This window comes from Cervus canadensis, chromosome 26, assembly GCF_019320065.1.
Source record: "Cervus canadensis isolate Bull #8, Minnesota chromosome 26, ASM1932006v1, whole genome shotgun sequence".
NCBI classification, from domain to species: domain Eukaryota; kingdom Metazoa; phylum Chordata; class Mammalia; order Artiodactyla; family Cervidae; genus Cervus; species Cervus canadensis.
In genome coordinates, this window is record NC_057411.1 from 29,080,747 (window position 1) to 29,091,718 (window position 10,972).

General features: G+C 41.1%; 1 protein-coding gene across 1 annotated transcript; it reads left to right on the top strand.

Annotated features, from left to right (window-relative positions):
• Positions 1–2,092: 2,092 nt before the first annotated feature.
• Positions 2,093–8,105, top strand: CXCL13 (C-X-C motif chemokine ligand 13). Its single transcript, XM_043448013.1, has 4 exons — positions 2,093–2,228; positions 3,797–3,929; positions 6,952–7,029; positions 7,331–8,105. The coding sequence occupies exons 1-4, from the start codon at positions 2,165–2,167 to the stop codon at positions 7,383–7,385; spliced, it is 330 nt and encodes a 109-aa protein (XP_043303948.1). The 5' UTR covers positions 2,093–2,164; the 3' UTR covers positions 7,386–8,105.
• Positions 8,106–10,972: the final 2,867 nt, after the last annotated feature.

Here is a 10,972-nt window from a genome sequence, read left to right on the forward strand (position 1 = left end):
CCCTCAAAGAAATACCTTGCTGGCCAACTGGGAGAAGTGCAGTTAGCCGACAGTCTCCAGCTGCTGACACCCTCAGGCTCTGCTTCAGCTTTCTACCAGAGACCGTGTTGCTTCTGAGAAGCCCATGCCAGTGACTGGACATGGTGGTGTGGGGGTAGAGGGGATGATAGGATCTCTTCCCACCATGGAGCTCATCTGATGGACAGTCTTTTCTCAGGAGCTCCCGTTGAGTTGTCCCAGACTGTCAGATCAGTGTTGCAGTCAGATCAACCTGTCTCCTCCCCACTTTGATCTATCCTAGGAGTTAGCTGGGCTTCCCAGATGGCTCAGACAGTACAGAATCTGCCCACAGTATGGGAGACCCAGATTCAATCCCCAGGTCAGGAAGATCTCCTGGAGAAGGGAATGGCTACCCACTTCAGTATTCTTGCTTGGGAAACCCCATGGACAGAGGAGCCTGGCAAGCTACAGTTCATGGGGTTGCAAAGAGTCGGACACGACTGAGCAACTAATACACACACATAGGAGTTAGTCAACAAAGAAAAAAAAAAAAGGAAGAAAGAAATTTCTTCTCCTCCAACATCCATCTCAACATCTGTTTCCTGGGAGGCCCAATTCACATACTGTATCTTCAAATATTTGGAGTCCCACAACATGAAAGAGCAATTGTTTTCATACAGTGATAGTGGTTGAATTAGTATTATACAAAGTGACTGGAATAGTAGGGACACATACAGAAGGAAGAACTTTCTAACAAATCGTTGTTGTTTAGTCACTAAGTCGTTCTTTGCAAATCTGTGGAATGTAGCCTGCCAGGCTCCTCTGTCCATGGGATTTTCCAGGCAAGGATACTGAAGTGGGTTACCATTTCCTTCTCCAATTCTAACAACTAGAACTGCCCAGACAGTCAAATGGGCTGCCTCAAGACTGATGAGTTCCTGGTCACCACAGTCTTTTGGACCAACTGGAGGACTGCCTGGCATATGAAGGCCATATGCCATTACTATTATCCCCATCCCATACACACTAGAGCATCTAACATGCTGAACATCCACAGTGCTGAGTAACAAAAATCAAATTAATTTAGGAAGCCACACCAGGAGGATCCAAACCTCTGGGTTCTCGGTGTCTCCAAGCTTCTGGGTTCACACATCCACACTTGTAGACTTCTGGGGCAGCCCAGAGGTTCTCCCGGACAGATCAGCCTTTGCACACAGATTTTTCTTTTTCTTTTCTTTAATCAAAGTGCTCTAACAAGTGAGTTAAGGCTGGGGGTTCACTGGGTCCATGGGCTATTTGGCCGGATCCAAACCAAACTGCACACATGCCCTATTAAACAGACTGTAATTTGAGGTTCAATTATTTGATGAAATTCTAATGATGCCCTCCATGGACACCTGGTTCTCAAGGTCAATACCTTGCATATCAGAGCTGGAAAGATTCTCCTTTTCAGAGCTGTTATTAAAATTCTCCTCCCTTCAAGACACTCCCACATCAATGAGTGGATACCCACTTGTCCCCTTCCAGGACTTCTATGATGGTGAGATTACATAAATAATCATACATTTCAGATAGCGAAATAAGGTATGGGAAAGTCTGATAGAAAAACAGTAACCTAGTCAGCAAAGGGATTTGTCTATAAGGAGATATTCATCATGTCTACAAATATTTATGGAGCACCTATCAAAGGTTAGAGAATCTTGCAGGTGCTAGAAACACAGTGATGTGCCTGACAAGTTTCTGATTTCCTGGAGGATGTATTCAGATGCCACTGAGGCAGCCCACAGACCCTTCACTGAGAGCAGTAAGCAAAGCCACAATCCCTGATTATGAACCTACAGAGAGTGTGCCGAGGAGTCTCCAAACTTCCCTCTCTCCCATCCCCAAATTCCTGCAGCATCTCTGCCATTTACAGTCCACATTTTCAAGAAATACTTTATTATACCACTAGTGCTCTGAAGCAAATGCATACAATTTGCAAGAGGGGTTTTAAAAAAAAAGCAAGCTCAGCATATTGGGGAGCTTTTAAAACTGATGATGCAGCTGACCTCCTGGAGACAAAGGCAGTGGGAGGGCTTTACTGGTCTAAATAAATAGGAGTCTCTGGGCTGAGAACCCACAGTGTGGATCTGAAGCTGGAGTCTGAACTCCACCTTGAGGCAGAATGAGGTTCACCCCTGGAGCTCTGCTGCTTATGCTGCTGGCCTTCAGCCTCTCTCCTGTCCATGGTGAGAATTTTCACTTATGTTGTCATTTGCGCTTTGAGCTCAAATGGTCTTCAGCCATTTCAATTTTTTTTTTCCAATCAGAAAATGAAGGGAACTGTGAATGAAGGGGGGAAAACTGCTCAACTGCTCCTATATTTCTAAAAGTAAGGTGTTCACAGATTTAACTCTTAGAGGCTGGAAATATTTGTATTGATAAGACTGTTGTCCAGAGAAGGGGGAGATGCTGGAGGTCCCAGGTCCCTGGGACTGATACTCGGCTGCCTATTCCTAGCCTTTTTAAGATGCCACTCTGCCTATTACTCGTTTTTTCCAGCTATCTCTTCTTCACTTTGCCTCTCTACGCTACCCCTTTTTGACCAAATGCTATTGACTCCAACCCGTTGGTCTCCTGCAGGAATAGTCTAATACAATTGTTTAGGGTCAGCTCTGTCATGAAATATTGTAAGTACAACAGGAATACTCAAGTACACACTTTCTGCCAAGAAGCAGACTTCCAAGTCTAAATGGGGAGGTTTTCTTTGTGTAAATAGGTAAATATCTAGCTGAAAGGTGAATTTTTATGCAATGGAAGGGATCATCAGATTCCACCAGGAATTATCATGTGTAGGATGACATACTTTGCTCAGGTGCAGAGGACCAGTTTTTGTTCTTAAAATGTGGGAATATTTTTTCCCGATTTTAACCCTGTTTCATGTCATTTCATTCTTTAAGACCCTCATCTCTTTCTCCTTCCATGAAGCTTTTCCATGGCTGCTGGCAAAGTCCTCTGTTCTCATTCATGCAGTTTGGACCTTGGGGGAAATACAGAATTCTGTGATACTTTAGTTTTTGTTCATTTGTTTCCCCCACTAAAGTATAAACACCTGGAGAGCCTGGTTCCGTTATTTGCAATTCTGTGTCCAGCGGAGTGGTGGGCACTAGGGTTAAAGAAAGTAGAATTCCTTAAAATGCATAAGACATGTTACCTATTAAAGTAACTAGGGCATTTTTTGTTGTTGAATACAAGCAGTTGAATTTTTCTTATTGGCAGTTTTTGATAATGATTTGCAACTGAGTTAGAGGACCAACATATTAAACAAAAACAAAAAATATCTTCATGGTATTTCCTTAGAGAAAGAGGGAGGGTTGGGGGAGTAGGGGGTAATGATAAGAGCTTGATAGAGTTACAGCTTGATAATGCTTTGGGAGACTCATTTCTGGTTTTTTATGTGTTGGGAGTGAAGATTGATCAATTTTATGTTGCATGAATTATAACTGAGTTGTAAGTTCCCACAGTGGCCATTCTCAAATTTTATTATATGGGCAACCACCTGAGTACTAATATAATGCTATCACAAATTTTAATAGGTATTGTGTTTTTTAAAAGCTGATTTTATTTTTAAGGTTTTGATAGAAAATGTTTGGAAATAAGCCAAGACAAGCAGAAATGCACAAACTAAAGGCATATGGGTGGAAGTACTGACTTGAAATGTTTAAATCTTCAATTGCACAGTATGAAAGATTACTGATTAATTCTAGTTGTGAATTATATGCCAAAGGGGTTAAAATAACTGATTCTGTGTTTATAGGTGTTCTGGAGACCAATAACATAAACTTAAAGTGTAAATGCTTTCGAGAGACTGTCAACTATCTCCCCATTCATCTCATTGAAAGACTTCAAATCTTCCCCCGTGGGCATGGATGTCCAAAAACAGAAATTATGTAAGTTGCAATAAAAAATAATGTATGATTCCTCAAAGTGATTAACTTGGAGTGTTACTAGCAATTAATTCTCAAACTAATAACGAGAATCAGTAAAACTTGTTAAGTATATACTTTTTGAGGGTAGGGGTAAGGTCCTAGCTAACGCACATGCTTTGTGAACATGCACTCACTGTATTCTTTCAAGAGCCCTTTCGGGTATATCTGTTGTTACCATTTCTTTACAGACGCAGAAACTGAGGCTTAGGGAAGCTAACTAACTGCCCTGAGACATACCACTAAACAGGGACAGAACCAAGATTCTTCTCTATTCCATCAAATTCCAATTGCCAGCAGAAGCAGACAATTTGTTCCCCAGAAGTTAAAGAGCAAGAGAATAAATACCCACATCAGTCCTTGGTCAGAATGTCTGTCTATCTTATGGAATCATCCTTTAGGTTCTGTCAACTGTGAATTCCTAACTCTGCTTTAAAAATTAGGCTAACGGGACAGTAGTGGCTACAAGAAATGTAATAGACATTTTCTTTTATTGAGATGGTATATCCCCTTTCAATAAGCCCTTTTCGGTACTCCCAGAGACATCAGTGGATTCCTTGATTAGGGCATTTTCCTTTATTTATATTTGCCTTCCCTTTATTTATATATGCCTTTATTACGGCCTATCAAATGAGACAAACATTGCATGCAAAGCCCCTAGTACAGTGCCAGACAGTGTAAAAAATGTTCAGTAACTGTTAGCTATAATTATTTGGCATCATTGTGTTGAAACATTCAGGTTGGTTTGTCTGTTTTTTTCTTTCATTCCATCAGAAAATAAGTTCTTTACAGATAGGAATCAGACATTATTCACTTCCCTATTCCTGATGTTTATCCCTTTCTTTTCAGGTGGGAGAGGGTCAACAAATGTTGGATTGACTGTTTTTAAGGGAGCTTGTAGATCTTTTAACTATCACTGGCTAGGACTGTGATTTCTTCTTCCTGGATCTATCTCGAATGAACCAAGGCGCCCCACAGCACCTTGAACTACAGTCAGAGCATCCTTCTCAGGGCAGCCCTGGCTTGGCTTTCATTAGCAACTCTTCCCTTGGCTGCTTTAACTTTTGGAAATATTTGTAAGCAGCTACTTTTTGTTTGGGCTTCCCTGGTGGCTCAGATGATAAAGAATCTGCCTGTAATGTGGGAGACCTGGGTTCGATCCCTGGGTTAGGAAGATCCCCTGGATTCAAGTGCATTACATTTACTGTGCACATTATTTCTACTATCATTACATTAACTCCTCTTCAGATCATCAGGTACTAGATCCCAGAGGTTGGGAACCCCTGGTCTAGAGAACAGAGACTTCTTTCTGTTTTTCTATTACCAGGTTCTCTGTCATGAGTCAAGTCTGTCATCTCTCTACCAGGGGAAGTAATACACCCTAATTTTCTCTACTTAAACTTTAATTGTTTTAAAGTGATAAAAATTTATCTTCTCACCAGAGTCTACATTTCTGAATTTTAACCAGATATACAAGCAAAAGTTGCAAATAATTATGAAAAATTCATGGCAGTCAGCAGTGAAAATACTAGTCCAGACAGTCAGAAATCTGTATTTCTATCATGAACTCAGAAACCAAATTGGAAGGCTCTGGCCAAGAGCCCAACAGGTCTATGACCTCTGACTCTGTAGTTTTCAATTACAAGGGTAGAGTTTCAAAGCTAGATGGATGGATCTTTGCCATCTGTCATTTTATAGCTAAAATGAGACACATCAAGAAATCACGTTTTGTTCAAGATCACCCCAATGGAGAGTAGACTCTCCCAGTTTGCTGTTACCTGGCAAACCTCATTTCTTCCACTGCTGGTAAGACATTTTGGCACTTGGTAACTATTCAGTTATGCCCAAGTGGAGCAGCGGCTAAAACTGGGGGTTATGGAGTCAGCCAACCTTTATTTGAATCCTGCTTTATCATGCATTTCTTGTGCAATCTTGGACAAATTATTTAAAGTCTTCTGGAGGAAGCCTCAAGTTCCTCATCTGAAGGTGAGGAAATAGCATTTCCTTTAGCACAGGATTCTTGTGAGATTAATTGAGATAATTCATATTACCTTCTGAGCACAGTGGCTGGCACATTTTAAGTGCTTGATCAGTATCAATGGATGATTATCCCTACTGCCTTTGCTGTTGCTGAATTTTCAGAACATTGAAAGTCTTGCTCACTGATAGTTCCATCAAATGCAGATGTCACTCAGTGCAACTGGCTCTGTAAACCTCTCCCACAGTAAATTTCATTGGATTTTTTCTTTTCACGTAAAAGGTCTTTAAGAGTTTTCTTTAGTCTATTTTGTTTTCCCAAGCTCAATGGACAAACACATTTTAAAGATATTATGATACAGCTTTTGGAGAAGGAAATGGCAACCCAACTCCAGTACTCCTGCCTGGAGAATCCCATGGACAGAGGAGCCTGGCGGGCTACAGTCCATGGGATCATAAGAGTTGGATAAGACTTAGCGACTAAACAGGCTTCCCTGGTGGCTCAGCTGGTAAAGAATCCACCTGCAATGCAGGAGACCTGGGTTTGATTCCTGGGTTGGGAAGGTCCCCTGGAGAAGGGAAAGGCCCACTCCAGTATTCTGACCTGGAGAATTCCACAGACTGTACACTCCATGGAGTCACAAAGAGCTGGACATGACTGAGAGACTTTCACTTTCACTTTAGCGACTAAACCAACAACTTAAAACTTCAGGAGTGAGCCAAACTTGGAGTCAGTTATTTGTTCCATCTCCAATTCATGTAAAGGTTGTCAGCAAAATACTAACCTCTGACAACTGAGAGTCTGTCAGTTCATATTCAGTTCCACCAACTCACACAGTGAGTCTCAAATGGTTTTTTTTAATGATCAGACTTCATGCTGTAAATCACCTGCTTCACATCTAAAACTGCCTACCTCCAAATACACCTCGTGTGGGAATCTTTATTTTTATACTCAACTCTTTCCTAAAATGCAGGACTGACTGCTTTATTTTTATTTATTTCCCCCCAGAGTCCGGATGAAGAATCAGTCAGCTATCTGCTTGAACCCTCAAGCCACGTGGACACAAACACTAATCAAACTGTTAAGGTGAGTCAGGCATATCCACAGTTTGTAGATTCAATTGTACCGAAGGGTTTCCTTTTTCCAGACAACCAAAATGGGGACCGCTTTAAATTTATGAAACATGCCTAAGACAAATACCTATTCTTCACTATTATCACTTATCAGATGGAGTTGAGATAGCTCATTCTGGCAGCTCAGTAAGCTAAACTGGAAACCAGTGGGCACAAAATGCCTTATTGGAAATCTCCAGGGGAAAGCCACAGTTTCTGGCAAGTCTTTCTCTAAGCCTGACTCTCTTGTTTTTTTTATTTTTTTCCTCCCACAGAAAACATAATTGGTCAATTTCACCAGCTCCAGTGGTTAAGAGAAGGACTGCCTGATGCCAGTGTTCCCATCAAGGACACCTGTGTTCCCCCATCATTCGTGCTCTGGGTTTTAGTTTTGTGTTTGGTTGAATCTTTTCCAGAAAAAGATCTTCCCCACCTGCTTTATTTTAAAAATACAGTACCCTACAAACTCAGAGTTTGGAGGAGTCATTAAGGAGGAAAGTTTCTTTAAGGCTAGTTCCTTCATTATAAATGATAAAGATTACTTTCAATAATACACCTGTTGTTGAATGCTGAATTTTGGAGGAATTGAATTAAGGAGGAAATGATGAAATGCATTTCAATCATTTTACACCCTAAGAATAGCAAGCTTCCATAAAAGATTTAAAAAGCTGCCTGGGAAACCCACGGAATTTTAGCCTTACAAGAAACAGAGAGTTCACATAATAAACATCCTTCATTTAAAAGCTCACTATTGAGAGAAAAAGGTTCTTCTACTTTTAAAGAGTTCCTTTATAAGATTTACTCTCATAGATAAAGCTAAGAACACTTAAAGATCCCCAGACTTAAATTCATAAAATTTTCAGGAAAAGCATTTAAAAGATGATATTTAGATGTATTGTTTCATGCATTTGCTTTGATGAACTTTTTTTAAAAATCACGTCTTTTGCACAGACTTTTTTTCTTTTTTCTTTTGGTCTTCAGTGTTCAATTCTTTAATGCTTTCTATTAATCTAATGCTGTTCAATAAACTTAAGCAAGTGTTTTATTTAACTATGAGCAATTCATTCTTAATGGAGCATTTTTTCAGAGGTCTGCTCCTGAAACCATTTACCTCAGATTAGGACTTGAAGCCATGTGCTGGAACTCAAACCCAGGCAAAACCCAGTTTAGGACTGGAATTCACATGGCCAGGGCTTGAACCCAGCCAAAACCCATGGTCTTCCAACAGAGATCACAGACCTGGTTCAGGTTCTTGATGTCTCATAGCGGAAGAATTCAGTGAGAGACTAAGTGGATAGCTAAGAAGTGGATTTATTCAGAGAGAAACACACTCCACAGACAGAGTGTGGGCCATGGCAGAGGGCAAGTCAGTGGTCCCAAAATGTGGGTGGTTAGTTTTTAGGGGATGGGTAATTTCATAGGCTAATGCGTGGAGGATTATTCCAACTGTTTTGGGGAAGGGATGGAGATTTGCAGGAGCTGCCCACGTTTTGGTCTTTTGATGGTGCCTTGGAACTGTCATGGTGCTTCCACTGTGTCATGTAGCTTGCTGACTGAGGATCAAGGTCCAGTTGAAGTTGACTTGTCTGCCATCTTGGACCCATGTGATTCTGATTGGTTTGTGTTGTGTCCGTGGGCTATGTAATTCTTTTAAAAGTTGTGCCCTGCCCTCTTCCTTCCTGCTTCACTCCCAGCATGCTCAGGTTCCAGGCTATATTTGGTTCCCTCTTTCATTTTTTTATTTTTATTTTTATATTTATTTTTACTAAAGGTGTCTTGGGAGGGAGTAAAGAGTATCTATAAATGCTACATTTTTCTGTTGTCCACAATTCAATGTTTACTTCTTTATTCCTAACACACACACACACACAAGGATTATAAAATGCCATCAAAATCCTGCATTCATTCTTTAGTTTGATTCTGATCTTTTTGAGAATGTAGCTAGCATTCAGGGCACTCAAAAAAAAAAGAAGAAAAAAAAATGTATTCTTGCAATATTAGGTGGGTTAACACCCTGGGTTTGCATATGTAGAAGCTGAGACAAGAGGGGTTAAGTTACACACTCAAGGCCTTACAGCTTCTAAACAACAAGTCAAAATTTGAACCCAGGCAGACTGGCACCAGAATCCCTGCTTCTAACACCTCCACTAAGCTGATTCCATATGGGGTAGAGTACCATAAGCTCCATTTTACAGAAGCAGGAACTAAGTCAAAGAGATATTCACAAGTCCCAAATCACATAATTAGTAAGAGATAAAACCAGAATTTGAACCCAGGGCCACCTGACTCCTAAGCTAATGCTCCTAATTGTGACACTACACTGCCTAAAGTCTTCTTGCCCCTAAATGTATTTTTTACTCCAACTCTTTCCCTCCTCGCCTCCTTTCCAGGATCAATCAAAGCCAGAAGAAGGATGGGAGTTCCAGGATTTTCAGGCCTCCACCTGAGTTGGCATATCTATTGAGCATGACCCAGGGGGACTGGACAAGTGGGAGGGCAAATGCAGAATGAAAGGCAAAAATCAGGGCCCTCGAGGGCTTCTAAACTTGCTTTAAAAAAAAAAAAAAAACAACCAAAAAACCTAAGCACCCATTCCTCAAAAGTCACAGTAGATTTAGGGGTATTTGGCCTGATTTAGAACAGGAATACTAACCCATAGTTTGATGCAGGATAACTTGTTGAGTCAGTTAATTGAGTGAGGGAAAGGGATCATTAGCTGATCTGAATGGGTTTGGGTCTAGAAAGGAGAATGGTGAAACAGTAAGGCAGAATTTAGGCCATTTATGTCTATATACAAGTTGTTGTAGTTTCGTTGCTAAGTCATGATCAACTCTTTTGCAACCACATGTACTGGAGCCTGCCAGGTTCCTCTGTCCATGGGATTTCCCAGGCAAGAATACTGGAGTGGGTTGCCATTTCCTTCTCCAGGGGATCTCCACGACCCAGGGATTGAACTCACATCTTCTGCACTAACAGGTGGATTCTTTACCGCTGAGCCACCAGGAAAGCCCACACACAGACATACACACATGAATCATTTAAAATCCATATAAGACAGAATTGAAGGGAAAATACAAGCTAATCCTGACCAAAGTAGAAAGTTCAACTCTGAAAAAATGGCATAAGAAGCTGTAAGGCCAAGCTACACAGGATCTTAGATGGAGAAAACAGGGAACCTTAACAAAGTGAGTTGAGCCCTGCTGGCTCTGCCCACACTCCTGTGAGCAACAGAGGCCCAAGGGCGGAATCATCCTGATTCTCCAGGGGAAGCAGAATTCTCCTTTGTTCCAATTGAAGGAGCTCAGTCCCACCTCACTGGGAAATGGGCTTCCCAAAAGTATGAGTTCTGTCCCAGGGTTTTCCTTTTCCCTTCCTTCCTACAATTTCCCTTCCCTTCCTTTCTACAATTCTCCCCTCTCGTATGACATTTTACAGCTCCCAGTTCTCGGTAAGGATTGGCATACAGCCTAGGCTTTACTTGCTCTGAGATGACATTTGGAGGTACTTTGGAACAGAATGAGTGGTCGACAAAAAACCTGGTAGAACTGAGAAAAAGAGGAGGGTTGTGAATCAGAAAGGTAATATTTGAGAGACATGCCATTTTGTGACCCTCAAGGACAGAAGTTCTCTTGTGTAGTCTCTCTGAAGAGCAGCATCTGGAAACTTTTTAAAATATGTATTTCTTAAGCTCTTCTCCAAACCTAAAACATAAGACACTCAGGAGTTGGGCCCAGCAATTTGTAGTTAACAAACTGTGATATAATAAAAATTACTTTTGGTCCTTGTCTTTGGTTCCTGGCACAGTGCTCCAAAAACCCTTGGAATTGCCTGGCTGATAGGAGTGTTTTTGTTATTCACAATGAGCCCTGTTCAAACACATCTGGTTTTATTCTAATGAGGTGACTATTGGTGAACTC

Bases quoted from the DNA above. Each gene is read 5' to 3' on its own strand.
- CXCL13 (XM_043448013.1), top strand. From the start codon at position 2,165: ATGAGGTTCACCCCTGGAGCTCTGCTGCTTATGCTGCTGGCCTTCAGC. The intron at 2,229-3,796 runs GTGAGAATTTTC...CTGTGTTTATAG, and splicing joins CAGCCTCTCTCCTGTCCATG to GTGTTCTGGAGACCAATAAC. The intron at 3,930-6,951 runs GTAAGTTGCAAT...ATTTCCCCCCAG, and splicing joins TGTCCAAAAACAGAAATTAT to AGTCCGGATGAAGAATCAGT.